Source organism: Salvia miltiorrhiza, chromosome 2 (genome assembly GCF_028751815.1).
Source record: "Salvia miltiorrhiza cultivar Shanhuang (shh) chromosome 2, IMPLAD_Smil_shh, whole genome shotgun sequence".
Classification (NCBI taxonomy): domain Eukaryota; kingdom Viridiplantae; phylum Streptophyta; class Magnoliopsida; order Lamiales; family Lamiaceae; genus Salvia; species Salvia miltiorrhiza.
In genome coordinates, this window is record NC_080388.1 from 29,880,844 (window position 1) to 29,901,680 (window position 20,837).

Consider the following 20,837-nt stretch of genomic DNA (forward strand, 5'->3'; position numbering starts at 1 on the left):
AATTTAGATTTGATTTGTTCTATTTTTTTTTTCGTTATACACACACATATATATATATTAAAAACAATAATGGGGGCTCTAGCCCCCTAGCCCCCTAGCCCCCTAGATCCACCACTGCCAGCTGTGATTCGCAACCCGCGTCTATCTACGCTCAGACCTATCCCTACCTTTGTCCCAACTCTAATCCAACTTTTATCCTAGATGAGGCTCTCACCCAAATTTTTGTGAAATAAAAAACCCAACGTCACGAAGGGCGAACATCTAACCAATATTTGGTCTTATCTAGATTTTAATAAGGCTGCGTTTACTTTGATGGATAAATTTATCTATGGAAAATGATAGACAACAAAATTTATGCCTTTAAATGTCTCATTCCTTTTCCAACATTTGACACAAAAAGATATGCTCACCATTTTTCCTTCCTTATTTTCACTTGAAGGATGGATAATATTATCACACCAAAAATGAAGGGATTATATTATTCATCTTTGAAGTGAAAATAAGGAAGGAAAAATGATGAGCATCTCTTTTTGTATTAAATGTTGGAAAAGAAAGTAGACATTTAAAGGCATAAATTTGTGTTATCCATCATTTTTTATGGATAAATTTATCCATCAAAGTAAACGCAGCCTAAGATATAAATAAATTCTTATAATTGTAGTATATTCAAATTCACATGACATAAGTTGGTCGAAATTCTTTCCCGAAATCCCTTTTTGAGGCAAGTAGATTTGCGGGAAAATTGACCGTCCGACAAAGGAGGATGAAAGTGACTCGGGGCATGTGATGTTTCTATCAATTTCCACAAAGTTAAGGGGCTACATTGCAAATTTACCCAACCCAACTCAAGAAAATTGTTGTGTATAAATTGGGGAAGTATAAAAAATGTTACCATGTTTAATCATCAAAATGTAAACTGCAAGATTGTTCAAAGATTAAGTACTTAAATATTACTAACATTCTTCTCAAAAAAAAAAAAATATTACTAACATTAGTTACAACATTTTTGAAAAAGTGTAAAATATTGAGTTATATTTTTTCTAATTATAATACAGAGTATTTTGATGGTGTTGGATTGAAACATGAAAGTTGTGATAGAAAGGAAGGAGATGGCAGAAGAGAAAGAGGTCCACTTCCACTCTCTCTCTATTATTCTTATTCTGATGGGAGTGACAGCCAAGCGAAGCAACCCTCAAAATCTGTACACTCATCATCATCATCTCACCTCCCATATTTTGAGCCCTTCAAAAGCAAGATTTTTCTCTTATACAATCCTGAATTGACTCTCCAACGACTGCTGCATTATTCTCTTCCTAGATTGATTTTGATTTCTCTCTCTCTCTCTCCATATATACTTATACTCTCTCATGTATCTATGTACACACACACACAAAGTGTCGGCCTTCAGAATGTAGGTCCCATAATTGGAATCAATCTCAAGGAAATCCCTTATTTCATCTGATGCATGTGCCCTCCTCACTGTTCCTCACATCTGCAACGCTTCAGATTCACGAATTTGCATTTCTCATGTTGTAGTAAAGAGGAATTCATCTTTCTTTTTGTGTGCCTGGATTTTCTGTTGCCGTTTATCGCATTATGGATTCTAGAACTGTGCTTGATTATGCTCTGTTTCAATTGACACCGACACGAACAAGGTATTTCTCTCCACATTCCCACCCAGAATTATTTGGTTGTGTTTAAATTTATGTTAGTTTGTGATGGTATTTAACATTATTCTCATCAATGGTTGAATTGGAACGTGTGAAGATGTGATCTCGTGATATTTTCTGGGAAAAAGAGTGAGAAAATAGCATCAGGGTTGTTGGAGCCATTTCTCTGCCATTTGAAATCGGCTAAGGATCAAATTTCGAAAGGCGGCTATTCGATTCTGCTTAAGCCCACATCCGCAGATGCTTCTCCATGGCTCACTAAGGCCATTCTTGAAAGGTGGTCTGAGTTTATGTTGTGGTTTTTGCTTTGTTAGGCCCTTTTTTTTACTTGCCGAGGCTTACTAAAGTGTTTTTATTTTATTTTTTTATGTTAAGGTTTGTGAAGTTTGTTAGCACACCAGAAGTTCTTGAGAGAGTTGTGACTATTGAGAGAGAGATCAATCAGATTGAAAGCTCAAATGAGCAAGTAAATGGAGCACAAGGTATGATAAAAGCGAATTTGAGAAGCGAGGATTTCTGTTTAGTTGATTTAATTTAGCAGTCCTGCTCTTATGATCCCCGGTGAACTCCTTATTGTCATGTGACTTTTGGTATTGAGTCTTATATACTATCTTTTATAGTTTTCTGTGCTCAAGATATGTGTATCCAAAGGAGAGTTCGAGTGAAAGGATGCACAGTCAAGACATATGTACTGGATGAAATTAATTGGATCCACACAAATAGGATTCGTTTTATGGTTGATCTGTTTCTGTAGACATTCACATATGTTACTTGAAACATCTTTTTGTTTATCGTGTTGCTGTATTAACCTGGTCTCTGATATTAAAGTAAAAATGTCTGAAGAACTGGCTTTATTTTGCATGAATGGAATCGGAATTACTTATTGCAAGAGGATAAATTCAGAGATCATCCTGCTTTTAGATTTCACTCTAGTTCTCTATTTCAAATTATAGTGTCATACAATCTCTTAGTATATAGCAAGTGTTGAATTTAGTCTTATGTATTCGTCTAAATGGATATCTATTAGTCATAGACATTTGAAATTGCAGCATTTTGCAGGTCCTATTGTAGAGTAGTATGTAAATCAACCTACCAACATATAACATGATTCAACAATTTTGTATTTAGCAGGCACTCCTGCTACTGATGGAGATTTCAGATTTTCAGTTGCTCCATTTAAGGTGCATCATCCTTTGTACACTTCGAATTTTTTCCTTGTTGCATTCAGGGTGTATTTTGTAAAACTTATATTGATGATATACCATTTAACATAACTCCAGTCTAAATCTGAAACCAATGGTGACAATGATGCTGAAGCAGAAGAAAATCCAAGGTAAACTCTTTGTGATTAATTTGTTTCTTTCTTGAACATACAGTTGCTAGCAGTTAAAGATTAACAATTTCCATGGGGTATGGATAGGATTCATCTTCAACGTGTTTTGGAATCTCGGAAAGCAATGCTCAAGAAAGAGCAAGCAATGGCTTATGCACGTGCTTTAGTGGCAGGATTTGAAATGGATTACATATACGATCTTGTATCTTTCAGTGAGGCTTTTGGAGCTCTCCGTTTAAGGTAGGAAATAATTTAACATGGATTCCATGTGATGAAATGTGATGCTGGATACTTGTACCTTGTATGTGAAGAATGCTAGAATAAACCCTTCCTCAACTAGAATTCAGAAACTTTGTGGATAAGTATAGTATTCTACAAAAACCTTCTCCTCTCACATCATGATAGTTACTTTAGACACCGGTTATGCCATGAAATGCCCGAAGATGAGGTATTGGGTTTTGAGAATCTGGTACGAAACTCATAACTGTACCGTCTAGTTTTTTTTTTTTTTTTTTATGGTCTCATTCAATGATGTTTTGGATACTTGATAGAAGTGAACCAGAGCAATTAAGAACGTATATAGAAGTTCAGTTTAATGATCCATATGTCTTTTTAAAACTTGTGGCTCCTTTAGTCGAGGCTACAGATTCATTCACTATGACTTCTAACTTTTGATTTGCTGTCATATTTGGCTCATTTTCTATTTTTACTCGCCCCAAGGGGATGCCATAACTTCTGCTGTACTCAGGGAAGCCTGCATAAACTTCATAGAACTATGCAACAAGAAGAATAATGATAAGATTTGGTTGGACGAAGTAGCAGCAATGCAATCATCGTACTTGGGAATGCCTGGAACTATATTCAATGGCGAAAATAATGATCTGTTTCCGACTGGGCCAGCTAAGAGTTCAGCATCCGACAGTGGTGAAGGTATTACTTTACACTTTCTCTTTTCTGCCATGAAAACTAATAAAGAGATGCAGAAACCAATAGCAAATTTCTTTCGCCATGGGAATGGAGATAAAAAAATTGTTGTGATTATTTTCAGTTGATGTATGGTCAAACCTAGTATCGAAAAAATGATGCCTTTTGCACTTGTTTGGACAGACAATGTAATACAATGCATAAACTGTGAAGTGAGTGGAAGGTCTAGAATAATGATATGGTTTTACGAAGGCCTAGAATAATGATATACTTGTATCAGGCATCCATACACCATTTAGATGAGAAAAACTTGTGAAAGACCACCGCTGATTAGTCAAGATTCGTGACAATTGTGTGCGTCTGTTGACCTAGCGGTAGGTGGTTAATGCCCAAGGCCTGAGGTCCTGGGTTCGAGTCCACCATCATGCAGTTTTAAAATTTCTTTATTTACTTGTTTAATTTATCAAAAAAAAAAGACAGTACCCATAATTGGAACGTATATCCCAGTCATGTATTTGTAAATTTATTAGTATCTGGTAGTGTTTAGATATCCAGGTTTTGATCCATTAGACGGTCTAACATGAGACTTCCCCGATTTAGAATAGTAAAGAATAAAAGTTAAAGATTATGGGCCGAAGATCTTTTTACTCTTTATCTAAACCTGACTCAATATTGAGAATTGTGTTGTGATATCTGAAAACAGAAAGTCTAAAATTTATCTTATTTATTAATTATTATTCATCTTTTCTACATCTTATGGATTAAGCAATTCAAGTAATTGTTCTCAGATTTGGAATTTATTTCCTTTTTTGCTATCTTGAAGTATGGATAACTGAAATGGTACTTCATTAACATAAGGGACAGAGAATGGTTTACCGTCAGAGTTCAATCTGCAACAGAGAGAAAGGGCAGCTCAATCGCCGACATGGCAAAACAATCATTCTCAGTATATGCAGAATCCAATGTTTCAACGACCCCCACCATATCCGGGGTATATCTTTCCCGGCATGCAGGCCCCGCCCTCACACTATCCAGGCAATTTGCCATCATGGCCTGTCAATTTCCACGATACGGGCATGTATCTTGATAGAAACATTAAAGATAGCAAGAGATACAAGTCCTCTAACAAGAAAAAGGAAGGAAATGTCAACCGGGCTCGAAGACACGGCACAAAAAGTGAAGGAGAAGAAATTGATCAGTCAAGTTCTGGAAGTGATTCAAGTGACGAGCAAGACTATGAGGCAGCCCTTTCTCCAAATGAACGGATTCATAACAAGAAGCATAACAGAAAATCTTCAAGAAAAGTTGTTATTCGTAACATAAATTACATTGCTTCTGCCACAAACGAAGAAAGTGGTAGTGATTCGGATAGCTCTTCATCTGATGAAGATGAATACGTTGATGCAGACTCCATTAAACTGGAGGTAGAGGCAGCTGTCGGATCATTGAAGAAACAGCATAGGTCGACCACCAAAAAAAATAAAGCCCGAGATGATAGCAAGAAAGCCAGCAATAAATCTAAGAATGCTTTTGATGTTGCTAATGCAGGGACAAGTCATTCTGAAGAAGAAAGCAAAGGTGGGAACTGGGATATCTTTCAAAACCTCCTCATGAAGGATTCAGACTCGAGTAACAATGTAACTGGTTTGAAGGATATTCAGTTTCGAGAAGAGTACTCAATTGGTAAGGGAAATTCAGATAAGAAGCTAAACAAACCAAAGCATGCAAGTGAAGATTTCCTTCTCACTGAAAGATCATCCAGAAACAGAGTTCAAGGGTCCGATGTTAAATTCGAAGGTGAGGAGATTTTCCACGGAGCTATTAAGAGGACTAAAGATGAGGATTTGTTAATGCCATCAAGAGAAGGAGGAGGATACTACTCCCAAAGTGCTCGTTTTGGCACTGAATCGTCCATCATTAAGACCACGAAAGAGGAAGACTTGATCATAAGCGGAAAAAGAGAATTATCTTCAAATCCAGGTGGGAGTATAGATCATAATATTTTTCGTGGAGAACAGATCTCCAATCATTTTCAAGATGGAGAAAATAAACGAGATGTCCTTTCAGATGATTCTTTCATGGTTCAGTCACGACCATTGGATGGTCCACTGCAAAGTCAGCCAAAGGCCGACATTTTCATGGTATCAGGTGTTGTCGGAGCTAATCAATCCGGGAATAGCATGCATGGAAAGGTTGAAGCTAGAACTTTCTCTGAACCTGAAGACTTCTCAATGATGCTTGGGCACAGTTCTGCTTCTGAGCAAGTTGTGAATGCTAGGGCTCCTCATATAGATCATGGTAATGATATTTCATTATATGAAACAGTTGGGATTCAGTCCAAAACTGAAAGTGAACCACGCGATACCATTGATGCTACACCTCTCCAAAATGGCAAATCAAACAATATCAAGAGTAGCAAGGGACAGGGAAGAAAAGTGGCCGGAAAAGAACCAAAGTCTAAAGCTCCAAATGGGTTGCTGTCAAGGAGCAAATCCGACATTCCATTGAGGAGCAAGATATCAACAGCTGGAAGCACAAGAGGCAAATCTGATAAGGTATCATATTAAAGGAAGATTTCTACAATTCTCCATATTATAGGAAAGTTTCATTTGTTTGGCACAATTCATATATATATATATTGAGGGGCAATTCATATTGACGTAATCTTGTTTTTGATGTATCTAATTCTTCCTTGTTTCTTTGAACATAGGAAGAGGAGAAAAGGAAGAAAATGGAAGAATTATTGATTCAGCGTCAAAAAAGAATTGCTGAAAGAAGTGCTGCTAAGGGTGTTACCCAAGAAATTCCAAAAAAGCATACAAGAGAGAGTAAGAAGAGTTCTTCGGCAAATGGAAAGACTAATAAACTTCAGGCCCCAACTGTTGAGAATAAAACATCACGTAAACCAGTTATGAAGAGCTCCACCATTGATCGTTTAGCTACTGCTCGAACAACAAACAAGCAGTCATCCACTGAATCCAAAGTGGGTCAAAACCGGAAACCATCATCTAAGGTGAACCCCTCAATGGCACCTTCCTCGTTGAAAAAGACAAATACAACTCAGGAGCGACAGGACAAGATCAATCCTTCAGACAAGAAAACGGGTACAAATCCTTCAAGGAGTACTTCCAATGGGCAGGGAAAGGACAGCAAAGGTGCCACTCCCGTGATCTCGGATGAATCTAGAAGAGCAGAAGGAACTCAAACTGAAAGGAAGAACAGCAATGAAGATTTTGGGACGGATACCGTGTTACATACTGTAACTTCAGTTGAGAATAGAGAATTGATTACAGTTTCCACTACAGATGCTACAGAAGAGAAGAACTCCATTCAGATCATACCTGATAAAGACACGCCGCTCCCTTTAAAAGATTCGTCCATGCCAAAGGAGAAGCAACTTAATGCTAACGATGATTGCGTTGGGAGTGCACCTGACATCGCAGTGCATCCTTCTGTGGAAAATAATTTGAAATCCGCTCTATCAAACAGTAATGAGAGAGGCGCAGAGAAGAAAAAGCTATCCTTTTCACCCGAAATCTCAGTGATGAATATCTCAACTCCACCTTCAGACAGTGAAGCAAGTCCACAACTAATGCATTCCCGAAAAAAATGGAACAATGGTGAAATCTCTCCAAAAATCCCCAAGGGCTTCAGAAAGCTCATCTTCTTTGGAAGAAGAAGTTGAATCTTGAACAAATTCGCCCCAAGAGTATCTACATAATGCATCATCCAAACTCTCGAGGTATGCTTAAAGTGTTTGCTTGCCTGTATGGATACACTTATACTGTACAAGAAGAGCATTACGGGGTGCATGGTATGCTGCCAAACGATGAAGGATGGGTTAAGTTATGGAGATCGGAGCAATGAACCATTGAGCAGGTGATCATGGTTTTGTATAGAGAATTCATTCCAACCATCTGAAAGCAAGAGGTCTGTTGTTCTTTCCTTCTGTATCGATGATTTTGTTTCCTGAGTGTACTTATTTGTTGTTTGATGGTTTAGTTTGTAAGTGTGATGTAAGATCAAATGAATTTTGGTTGTAATGCACGTTTTGCCTCAATTGGTAATGTATCTAAATTTATGAGATTGTTTTGTCGTGGAGTTGTAGTTTATAACTTTCTACTGCTCACGCTCCAGGCTTCACGAACTAATCCATTTTCTCATTTGCTTTTGGTAAGTTTATATAGTATCACATGAACAAAATTTAGATATTAGTATTATATTAAATAAAAAAAAGTATGAGACGTGAGATGGGGCAAGATCTAAATACATATCTGTTTTTTCTCTGTTCTTGAATAAGTGTTCTATTTGAATTGAAGATGATTAATTATTATATATAAATTTTATTAATGATTTTAAGTATAAATTTGATAATTATATAATTTGCAGATTATGAACTTTGTTTATATACTTGTATTTTAAACTCAATTTAAAATAATTTTATTATTCATTGTCATTCTAAATTCATAATAGTAATATCCGCTAATTACTCGAATATGCTTAAATTTATTATATATCTAAATAATCAAATATAAATTGTTATGATAATTAGTTACCTATACCAATAAAAACTCACAACATTTCAAAATAAACATTAACAATAAAAAAATAAAAATTTAATAAATACAGAAAATTTCATGTATGTAGATAATCTTTTCTAGATTCTACAATTAGTGAAATCTTCGGCAAAAAATAAATGTGGATTCTTGAACATCTATATGTGTGTGTTAACAATAAATAGTATGAATAATAAAAACTATCCAATTTATGCACTCGTTTAAAACTTATATATTTTTACACGTGCCAAACCCGATTTAAAAATAATTTTAATTATTTGTCTGTCCAAACTGACAAACATATGAAAAAGAGTAAATCTCTTTCCAAACATATATATAATAATATCCGTTAATTATCTTAACACATTTAAATTTTATAAAATATCTAAATAAACAATATAAATTGTTATAGTTATTGATTATCTAACTCAATAAAAGCTTACAAGTTGTTGGTAACTTAATGAAATATCCTAATCCTAGTTTTGATGATATCAAAATCCTTAGGTTTCACTTGTAATAGACGAGAACTGCTCGAACTCAACTGTTAGAGTTCTTTTTTTAGTTTAATTGCTGTTCTGAAGACTGAAGACTGAAGCCACAGGACTAAAGACTAAAGACTGAGGTTGTCGACTGATGTAACGATGAAAGACAGAGTCAAATACTGATATTTGACTGACCAGTCCAAGAATCAGTTACGACTGATTACTTAATGCAAGCCACGTGAATTCAGCGAACTGATACTAAAATCAAGTATCAGTTAAACATTCTTGCTCGTATTGAAGCTCCAAAGCTTAAAGGAAGCCACGCACTCCAGAAGTACAGCCGCATTAAATGCAGAGATTTCAAGGATCGTTCTTTCTCTGCAGAGCCTTCCTTTTTGGTGATTACCTTTTCATAGACGTCGTATCTCCTGCTCTCAAAGTAGCCGTTCTCACCAAACAAAGGAACCTCGAAGATTGAGGCCTCAGCAAAGTTCAAATCTATCTCCAACGGATGAATTCTTGAAGACCATTTCAGCCAACGGATCTATTCAAGACCTCTCCTATAAATAGAGCTCGAGGATCACTTCAATCTTCACCGATTCAACTACACAAGTTGAAACGCTGCTGAATTCGTTACTCAACAATTCAAAACCATTCCAAAGTTTGAATCGAAGAAGAGAATTACAAAGCCAAAAATCAGTCATTGTTGATTACATACATTCTCTTAGAACTTAGGAAAATATTGTATATCCAAAGCCTATGTATAACTGATTACAGAGAACGTGTTCTTTGTAATCTAGTTGCAAGCTTTCGAACATCTTTTCAACCAATCGAATCGAGAGTTTGAGCCGAGAGGAGTTCAGACCAGTGTTCTGACTCCAAGAGATCTTAGTCTTTGCTGAAAGGCATAGTTTTGTCTCAGTGACGCTAAGAGTGAGAAATCCAATCCAGTGTGTTGGTACTGAAGATTGGATCTTCGGTTGTTTAGGTTTGTTGTGCACCCGTAAGCACAAGTCTAATGAAGTTGTCAGTCTGATAAACTGACCGTGGATGTAGGAAGTGTTTTCCGAACCACGTAAAAATCCCTTTGTTGTTTATCGCTTTCAGTATTTACTTTCCTTATCTGTGCACAAACTTTTTATCAACTGAAACTGATTAATAGCAAAGTGAAACACAAACCTTGACAACTTGCTTAATCACAAAGGCTTTTTCGAAAGAAAAGTTTTCCACTGCCAATAATATTAATCTAACTGATAAATCTCCGGATAGTCAGTAAGATTCATATTACTCCTCTGTTTTACAAACTCGACTGAAGCCTAACGTGAATCAGTTAAAGTCTTTGACTTAACTGATATCTCTTTACTGAAGAGTGTTCAGTATCAGTCGCCAACCAAAGTTTCACTAATCTCTTTTAACTGAAAAGGGTTGTGTCAGTTTGTTTTCGTCTGAAAAATGGCCTATAGGTGTATTCCCTCCCCCCCCCCCCCAATACACCTATTTGAGACCCCAAAGGGACCTAACACAAGCAATATGTCTGTTTTGAACATTACAAAGTATACATTTATAATAAATAGCATAAATTATAAAAGATTAAAAATTAATTTATAATAAATGTAGAAATTATACATTATACGAAATCTTTTTAGAATTTATATACCAGTCATGTCGCAAACCCAATTCATGAGTGTTTTTACTATCAATTATTGTCAAAACACGTATAGTAATATCTGCTAATTTTTCTCAAACTCGTTTAAGTTTATAAATATCCAAAAAGTCAAATATAAGTTGTTACAATAATTGATTATCTGTCTTATTGAAAATCAAAACATTACAAAGTAAACAATAATAATATCTAGTATATATAATAATAGTGGTCGGTACCTTTATCTACACTAAATAACTACAATTAATAACCTCACAATTCAAAAGTGATCGGTACCTTTCTCTACTCAACACACTATCAACTAAACATTTTTCATATAACTCGTGTCATCCAATTTCATAAATTAGGAAATTATACAATTTACGAAGCATGTTTAGAATTTATATACTCATCTCATATTTGATTAAAAAATAATTTTATTGCTTGTCGTATTCCCAAAATCGTATAGTGATTGATACCCGCATACTACCTGAAGTCGTTTAAATTTATAAATATTTAAATAATGAAATATAAATTGTTAGAATAATTGATTATTCATCTCAATAAAATTTTGACATTACAAAGTAAATATTAATAAATTATTTAAATAACACAAAAAAATTAAAATGGATAAAATACGCTCTTTGTCATCTTCTAGGAAACCCATTGTGTAGCATGCTTTCTTATAATTGTCTTTCAGGTCGTCGTTCACCTTTCTAAAATCATTGTAACACGTTGTGTATCTGACGTGATTTAGTAACATCTTAAGTTGATACATTTTCTTATTTGACGAAGGAACATGAAAGATGCTTTTTATGGCAAAACCTAAAGTATATTAATTAAATTACGCTTATATTAAAAAAAAGAAAAACACCTAAAAATCCTTGAAAGCAAAGAAAAGCAGACTAAGGGATGAGCCTCGTTAAAACCTTGTTAAGGAAAACTTGAGAGGGAAAAACCCTTAACAAGGAAAAAGAGTACTCGTCTATGAGACGAAAAATCCGACAAAAAAGAAGCGAAAGCATGCGAGAAGGGTGGAAAGACTTCGGAAGCTTCGGCCTAACCATTGCCCCCAAGAATTTCGAAACACCTTCTCGCTGCGAACAAGACACCAACGATAAAAACAAGAACCAAAACCCCACGCTTAATGCCAAGGAGTAATAAAAAGAACCAAACGAACGGAGAAAACAGCGACAAGCAACCAAACAAAGAGGAGCAGCCATCCGCCAACTGTTTGCGAAAAGAAACCAACAAGAGATCAACATCGAACGAGAGAATGTACAAGCCATCTAAACGACTGAAGTACCGGAGCCTACCAGCACAGCAATGACGAAACCACTGATAGTCAAAGCCCCCAAACCGGCAGCAAGATCAGCGAGAAACCTCGCCGCCGCGGGGCCTACCACAAACAATCCAATAAAGCCCCAGGTAAGAGCTCACCTGAGAGTCCGAGACATGAAAAAAGGCTAAAAAGGATGTCCAAGAACCACCAAAACAACACCCAGAAGCAAAAACAAGAGAAAAAAACTCGTCCACCAAGTGTTTAAAAAAATGACGTAAAGAGCTAAAAAAGAACGCAGCCATGAAGAACCTGAACTAGAACACCACCCGGATGTGGCTGTGCGTGGACATGTCATGAGAGACCGCAAGGCAAATATCCTCGATGGCAAAAGGCCACCAACCCTCCTGCCTATCCCCATTTGCCATAATATCAGTCGGATGATTTCCCTCTCCATATATGTGGGTAACCATTAATTGGAAATTCTTAAGAAAATGAAGCACTCTTTTCCAAGCAGCCATAAACCTCCAAGGGACGTCAGTTGATCGAGTCTCTAAAAGCTTAACCACATACATCGAATCTGCCTCAACCCAAAGCTGAAGCCAACCACGATCCTGCACAATATTGATGGCAGTAATCATTGCCAAAAGCTCAGCTTCAAAAGTAAAACCAGTACCCCTCCTTAATGTGAAAACAGCCGCGAACCCATGCCCGGTTGTCGCGAAAAACCCCTCCGGCAGCAATCAAACCCGAGGCTCCAGTAGTGGAGCCATCGGTGTTAACTTTGATCCACCGACATATGGGCGGCCACCAGTGGACTTCGATCATGTAGGGAGAATGAGCCACTTTAGAATGTACCCAAGACCACGAGTGATAGTGTAATCGGCCCAAGAGTTATTGACCGTACCAATATTCGGGAAGGTAGTTTCGAGCTCTTTGTAGTACGCCTTGACAAAGCCCAAAATCGGATGAGACTCGAACTTAACATTATCAAAGACAACCGCATTCCTGTTATCCCAAATTTTCCAAAGAAGAGTAATGATACCCGATTTCCACAAAGAGAATTTGAGAGCTGAAGGAAACGTTCCATGCCGCAACCAGAAACGAATGAATATCAATGCAATGCAGCAGCTCGCCTTTCCCAAACCATTCAAGAAAAATGGTACATATCGACCGAACTTTGCAGCACCCCCACATAATATGGGAAATGGTCTCCTCCGCCATGAGGCAGACCGGACAGCCATTTGGCGCAACCAATCCATGACGAACAAGGACGTCTTAAGTGGCTAAACGACCATGGATAACCCGCCAACAAAGAATGGATCATCTCATTGGAATAAACAGTTCTCATATCCACTTCCCCCATTTAACAATGGGGAACTAACCGCAATTATTAGCAGAAGCCAAAGCAGTCGTTACATCTCCACTCACCAAGTTCTTCCAATATCTAGTGTCTCTCCCGGCGGACATGGGAATCAAAAGAATATCAGCCATAATATCAGGAAACTTATTCACAAAGGAAGTCGAGAAGTGCCAAAGACCATCATAAAAGTACTATTTCACCGAAAAGTTAAGAATGTCATGCATGTAGTGAGGGATTTTCAGCTTATCCACCAGCTTATAACCTAACCAGTCGTCTTTCCAGAAGTAAGTTTGCTCACCACTATCAATGCAAGAGTAAGAATTATCCACCAAATCATTGACTTCCAGTTTAACACCAATCCAAATGGGAGAATTGGCAATAGATCTTTTGGCATAACCAAATTATCAAGATATCTCGATCGAAGAATACTATGGGCCCAATCCACGCCTTTTATCATCTTCCAAGCAAGCTTCATAAGTTAGGATTTATTCATAAGCGTGAAAGAGCGGATCCCAAGGCCCCCTTCTTCTTTGGGAGCGCAAACTCTGCCCCAACTAATCGCACACTTGGGATGATTTTCAATGCTTCCTGACCAAACAAAATTCCTGCATTTTCTGTCCAAATAATATAGGAGTGATTTCGGCCATTGATAGATCATCATAGAGTGAACAACCGAACTTTGAATCACCGATCTCACCAGGCACAAACGGCCAGCCATAGAAAGTTGAATCCATTTCCATCGTGTAAACTTTTGCACAATACGATCGTGGATGGGCATTAAATAAGACGCATAAGGCCGACCAACAAAAATGGGGACGCCCAAGTACTTCATAGGTAAGCTGCCTATGGAAAATTCGAGAATCCTTTTAATGCGCCGTTTCTGATCTAAAGGGACTTTCGAAGCAAAGAAAATATTGGACTTCTCCTGGCTGCAATATTGGCCATAAATTGAACCATAGTAAGCCAAAATATCTTGAAGTTTTCGAGGATTACGAACAGTGGCTTTGCAAAAAAGAATAATATCGTCCTCATATAAAAGATGTGTGGGGAAATCCATCATACGACTAAAGCTCATAGCAGAAAGATGACGGGAAGACACATAGATAGTGATTAGACTACTCAGAACATCCTCAGCAATGCCAAATGAAATGGGAGACAGAGGGTCTCCTTGCCGAACACTTCGAGTGCAAGCAAAATATTCGCTAAGAATGGTTGTTATAAAGAATAGAGAGTCTGGCCGATCTAAAAATAATCAAAATCCACTGAATGAAACGTTCATGATAACCATTAGCACGAAGAACCTGCACAATGAAATCCCACCCAATAGTGTCGAAGGCTTTCCTGATGTCAATCTTACAAGCCATGTTTCTACTGCGATTAGTTATCTCCATGCAGTTGAAACCCTTCGAGCTGAGCATAATGCAATCATGAATATTAAACCCGCTAATGAAGCCAAATTGATTGGCCGAAACATTGGCCGAGAAGCAAGGATTTTCGAAATGATTTTGAAAAAGAAGTTCGAGAGGATAATAGGCCTAAGATCCGCAACAGTGTGCACCACCTCTTTCTTCAGGATGAGAATCATCGTACTCGAGTTACAACCAATAGGTAGATAAGACATGCAGAAAAAAGTATGAACAACATCAATAACATCCACTTTAATCACCTAACAACATTTCTGAAAAACATACCAGAAAAACCATCCGGCCCAGGTGCACTGTTAGCATCCATATCGAAAACCACAGCGGCAATTTCCCATCATCGGGAATACGAATAAGGAAATTGTTCTGATCATCAGAGATATTATAATCAACATAAGCATCAATCTCTAATTGATCCGCAAGAGGGCTGCCATCATCAGTGAATAAAGAAGAAAAATGACCCACAATATGTGTTTCAATAGCACTGGGGTCATAAACCTCCTCCCCATCGATGTTAAGATGAGTAATGATAGAATTCTTGTTCTTGAATTTAGTTAGTCTGTGGAAAAAAGACGTATTTCTATCTCCGTCCTGGAGCCAAGAAGCACGACTTTTCTACTGAAGATAACTACTCTTGCGGGCAAGCATCACATTAATACGGGCTTGAAGATCCACTTCCTCATCAAAATAATCATCTGTATAACAATTCTCAAAGATCCGATTCTGAGTTGTCATGAGTTGTGCCTGGAGCTGATTGATGGCAGAATTGAAGTTACCAAAAACCTCCTTATTCCAGCTTCCCATATCCGAACGCAGGCGTTTGAGCTTCAACATCGCATTTAGGATGGGGCAGGCGGTGCTGACCGTGCCTGACCAGGAATTAGACACCATCTCGGTGAAAGTGGGATGAAGAGTCCACATATTGAGGAACCAGAAAGGTCGACGACCCAAAGCAGACGAAGAAAGCTTGCATTAAAGCACCAGAGGAGAATGGTCAGAGGTCAATCTAGGAAGAATTGAGGTGACCACCGAGGACCATAAATCCGCAAAGCTATGAGAAAACAAAACTCTATCAAGAATAGATTCCACATACCTTGGCAAAAATTTTCTACCCGACCAAGTGTAAAGAAGACCATCAGTCAGAGATTCAATGAAATTGGTCTCATCAATAAATGAACAAAATTCGACACAGGAAGTCCGATTAGGGACAACCATACTGAGACGTTCATGCGCTCCCTTAATAGCATTAAAATCTCCCATAAAAACAGTATTACCATCAGCGTAAAGAAGCAAATCCCTCCACAAGGCACGACGCTCATTTTGATCGTTAGATCCATGAACGATAGCCACCCGAAAACTGTAACTCTGCCAAATACAATACACGATCACAGTCTGATCTGAAGAAAAGATAGGAGTAGTGAGAACATCCGGATGAGCCACAACCCAGATATTGGAGCACATAGATCCACGAGAGTTTTGGTGGACCGGCAACAAATTCAAAGAAGTCCAAAAACTGTGACGAACTTTCCAAACGTCATGTTTAGGATCAATAATACCTACAATGACAGGAGAAAAGGAGCAGCAATGCTCCTTAAGTAATCGCTTGGTCTCGTCCGTCATGCCACAAACATTCCAGGCGATCATATTCATCAAATCACAAAGGATTAGCGGAGCGATCCCCGCTTCTTTCCACTTCAGCAGCCCAACTTTCGTTCACAACATTGTCCATAACCTTAATACTCGGACTTTCGCTGCTATCTATAACAAAACCTCGAGGCTTTGATCCCACATCGCCAGATTTACGAAATCTGGATTTGACAGTGTCATCCGCCTGCTTAGAAATCGCAGCTCGAGCTGCTAATTCATGTTTCGTGGGGCGCCCACGTCCCCGTTTGGTATAAGATTCTAATGGCATAAGTGCTTTAGCAAGCTCCAGAATTAGCTCCAAACGTTGCGCTTTTATCGCGTTTTCAATTGCTTTAGAATCTTCCGGTTTATCCTTATCATTACCAATAATCTCCTCACCATGCGGCTCCTTGTCTTCGACAAAAATCTCCTCAACGGTAATCATACACAGAATGCTGAACCGGTTTTAAAGTGGAATATAATAAATGCGGGCCATACCGCTCCTTGTTTGCATTGCCTTCCTAATACTCAATTTGTAGAATATTGTTTTGGAGGTTATCATCCCCTCCCAGGCCCGATAAGACATCAAAGCTATTACCTTGATATGGCGATTTCCCTCTCCTCTTATTTTGAGTCAATTGCAGCGCCTGTTTAGTTTGATCTGAGGATCCGGAATCCAAAAGAGCCACAGCGTTCCGGGACACTTCTCGAGGCTCCTTATCCGAACTCGAGATAGCCTGCCAATGGCCATGTTGATTATTTTGCTGAAAAGCTTTAGATTGTGGCTCCAGTCCTTTGTTAGAAGTCCCATCTATAGGTTGTTGTGTCTTGGCATCATTCGCTTTTGTTTTGTGGCATTTCTCAATGGGATGTCCAGTAATTTTGCATCTGGGACAATAAAACGGGATATTTTCATAAGTAAATTCAACATGAAAGGCACTAATCTCACCAACAATACAAAGAGTATTAGGGAGAGGTTTTGACATATCTATCTCCATGAGAAGACGGGCGTATTGTCCAAATTCACATTTAACCGAAGCTCCATCCACTTTGAGAGGGTGTCCAAGATATCTCCCAATTCCAGTGATAACTTCAGCATGCCAGTACTCAATAGGAAGATAGTGAATTCTAACCTAGACGTTGGCAAGCGAAGAGTGTTCTTTAAAGGGATCAAAGTTCTTTGTCCATTCCCGAACACGAATATGGCCACATGAAAGCTCCCAGACAGGTTTAGATTTAACCCGAGCTTTGTCTTGGGCATTGTTAAACATCAGAGTGAAGTACCCTTTTCCTAAAGGGATAAGTTGCCATGCAGTCGTGATACTCCATAGTTTCTAGAGTTCAGCCTTAATAACAAGGATTGGCTTCGGCTTTTATTTTATGTATTGTTTTTATTTGCTTTGGGCAAAGTTGGTGTTGTCCAAAGATTGCTTTTATTTTTGAACATCTATTTCAATTCAAGTATGTTTATTGCATTTATTTATTTTGTGTTATTTTATTTAATTATGTCTAGGTAATTATTTTACTTGGTTTGGGCTAAAAATCGAGTTAAGTATGAACAAGTGAAATCGTGAGGTCTAATGTGGGCACAAGATTTGTGCAGTCACATTCCCGAAGCATTTGGCATGATGCCAATACAACTTAGGCAAACCCAGCGCTTTATTCCGGCCAGTACTGTTCTGGGCACGACCAATTTACAAGCAACAAGTGGGCTCAAGTTAGGAGGAATCCGGCTCTACATAGTGCGGCAAATGTGGGAAAGGTGGTCGTATGTCTTCGGACATGCTTATGGGCCATTTGGGTTCACCAGTCAAATGCGTCTTGGGTATACCCACACAACTCAAGTTTTGATGTGGGGAATCTACCAGGGCAGAGGGAGGGGGGGTGTACACCTCCACCCAACATGAAGGGCGCAGATGAGGACGGGGTAGGCATGCGCACGTGACATTGAAAAGGGGGCCCAGCCTATTGATCGACTGTCCATAACCAAAGATGTGAAGGCACAATGACAATCCTTGAACTTATGAGCGATGACTGTGCCCAAACTTGACGAGACTATGCCCAAACCAAGTTTCTTTTATTTTGTATTTTTTTTATTTTATTTCAGGTTCTTTGTTTCCAGTGCTCTGATCAGGGCACAACCCCGAGTGTGTGATCGTGACCGTGACAAGAGAGAATAATACACCAACTCCTCGTGGGATCGACCCAATACTTACTGCTAGCGGAACCTAGCTGTGGCCATAGAAAAATTAAAAATTTATTTGCACGGAGAATCCACCGCACAACGACAAGGCAAAGGACCACCTCCGTTATATATAAAATCATGTTATCAAATACTCTCATTACTTATAAATACTCAATTGTGTGGATAATTAATTGATAAAGCTATGTAATTTAGTGTTAAGAAAATTTAAAATAAAATTATGGTATACAAAATTTTAATTTAAATGATTAAGAGGAAATAAATTTTGCTTTGTCCATTTAACTATGTTAATTTTAATTCGATCTATTTATACTAACTTTTTTCAAAATTCACTAAATTTTTATTTATTTAGCAAACTTGTTGGCCAAATAAATATTAGCCAAATTAAATTTTGCAATAAAAAGTATAACTATTTTTTGACAACTAATTCATTAGTCAAATTTAATTGTTGGTGAATTTACTTATCCAAATAAATACATGACTACAATTGGTGAAGTTTGTTAAAATTTCGATGTGGGATTTAAGATAAATAAATTGATTAAAAAGTCAAAGCCATTAGAATTTAGAAAAAACGTTTCCAATATTTACTCGTGCAAGATTTATGGAATATTAATATAATGATTTTTAGATATTTAATAGTTTCTAGATATGAAAATTGATTAAAAAATTACTCCCTCCGTCCCACGAATCTTGACACGTTTTCCTTTTTGGGCCGTCCCACGAATCTTGACACGTTTCCTTTTTTGGCAATAATTATTACTTTCTCTCTCCTACTTTATCATCTTTATTATATTATCTCTCCTACTTTATCACTTTTATTACCTTCTCTCTCATACTTTATCAATTTTATACTTTATTAATTACACACTTAAAACACTAATCTACAACTCCTTAATTCCCGTGACGAACCCAAACGTGTCAAGACTCGCGGGACGGAGGGAGTAGAAACAAAATAAAAATGAATGAGTATTGAGGAAAATTAGAATGAAGTGATTATACTACGCCACGTAGGATAGGATTTAAGATAAATAAATTGATTAAAAAGTCAAAGCCATTAGAATTTAGAAAAGGTTCCCAATATTTACTCGTGCAAGATTTATGAAATATTAATATAATGATTTTTAGATATTTAATGGTTTTTAGATATGAAAATTGATTATTTAAAAAAAAATAAGAATGAATGAGAATTGAGAAAAATTAGAATGGAGTGATTATATGACGCCACATAGGATATGATTTTATGGTGCAAGAATTATGGAATATTAATATAATGATTTTTAGATATTAATGGTTTTTAGATATGAAAATTGATTAAAATTTTAGAAAAAAAAAAAGAATGAATGAGAATTGAGAAAATTTTGAATGGATTGATTATAGGATATGATTTATTTTGCTATTATATATATATATATATATATATATATATATATATATATATATATATGGAAGAGTTCAACAAGAACATAAATATTTGCAAAGTCTAGAGTCATAATCTCGTTCGTTAGATCGATTTTAATCAAGGGCTGAGATTAAAAGCTAATATTAGTATCCCTTAAATTACTCACATCCCTCTCTCCTCTCTCCTCTCTCTCTTCCGTCACTTTTTCCCTCTCTCCTCTCTCCTCTCTCCTCTATCATCTCTCATCTCTCTCTCTCACCCGTCCCTTTTTCCCTCTCTCTCTCTCGTCTCTCACACAGAACACACACACACTGAACCCACGCAGCGGCAGGCAAGCCCACCGCCGCCGGTGCCGTCTCTTCTAACGCGTTCCGACCTCAGCGTGGCGCCGTCTCTTCGGCCGCTGCCTCCCTCCGTCATCTCTCTGTTCTCCACCATCGCCGCCTTCGAACGCCCTCAAGTTCAGAGCCACCGCCCCCCAAGTTTAGCAATCGGAAGCCGCCTCTTCGACCGCCGCCTCCCTCCGTCCGATCTATGTTCTTCACACCACCACCGCCGCCCAAGTTCAGCAATCGGAAGCTGCCTCTTCGAACGCCCTCAAGTTCAGCCACCGCCGCCCTCAAGTTCAGCCACCACCGCCGCCCAAGTTCAGCCACCACCGCCGCCCTCAAGTTCAGCCACCACCGCCGCCTTCGAACGCCCCAAGTTCAACCCACAAGTTCAGATCCACCGCCGCCCTCAAGTTCAGAGCCACTGCCGCCTTCGAACCATCAAGTTCAGCCACCGCCGCATTCGAACGCCCTCAAGTTCAGCCACCGCCGCCGCCTTCGAACGCCCTAAGTTCAGCCACCACCGCCGCCTTCTGAACTCCGGCCGCCGCCCCCTTCTCCGTGCATTGAACATTCGCCGGAGAAGAGGAAGGGGGCGACAGATTTTGTA

At 38.1% G+C, this 20,837-nt stretch overlaps 1 protein-coding gene across 4 annotated transcripts; it reads left to right on the plus strand.

Moving 5' to 3' along the window:
- The first annotated feature begins 1,026 nt into the window (after positions 1–1,026).
- On the plus strand, positions 1,027–8,011 carry LOC131013256 (COP1-interacting protein 7). 4 transcript variants are annotated; one of them, XM_057941325.1, is made up of 9 exons: positions 1,027–1,655; positions 1,768–1,947; positions 2,046–2,152; positions 2,799–2,851; positions 2,951–3,003; positions 3,091–3,243; positions 3,752–3,933; positions 4,792–6,482; positions 6,638–8,011. In XM_057941325.1, the coding sequence occupies exons 1-9, from the start codon at positions 1,597–1,599 to the stop codon at positions 7,610–7,612; spliced, it is 3,453 nt and encodes a 1,150-aa protein (XP_057797308.1). In that variant the 5' UTR covers positions 1,027–1,596; the 3' UTR covers positions 7,613–8,011. The 4 variants fall into 4 exon arrangements, with proteins under 4 accessions (XP_057797308.1, XP_057797309.1, XP_057797305.1 ...); XM_057941326.1 differs by having other exon boundaries at positions 1,028–1,655; positions 2,802–2,851; XM_057941322.1 differs by having other exon boundaries at positions 1,031–1,655; positions 4,786–6,482.
- Positions 8,012–20,837: the final 12,826 nt, after the last annotated feature.

Coding starts and splice junctions, on each gene's coding strand:
- LOC131013256 (XM_057941322.1), top strand. CDS start 1,597: ATGGATTCTAGAACTGTGCTTGATTATGCTCTGTTTCAATTGACACCG. Junction 3,244..3,751: donor TTTGGAGCTCTCCGTTTAAG/GTAGGAAATAAT, acceptor TGCTGTACTCAG/GGAAGCCTGCATAAACTTCA. Junction 6,483..6,637: donor CAAGAGGCAAATCTGATAAG/GTATCATATTAA, acceptor CTTTGAACATAG/GAAGAGGAGAAAAGGAAGAA.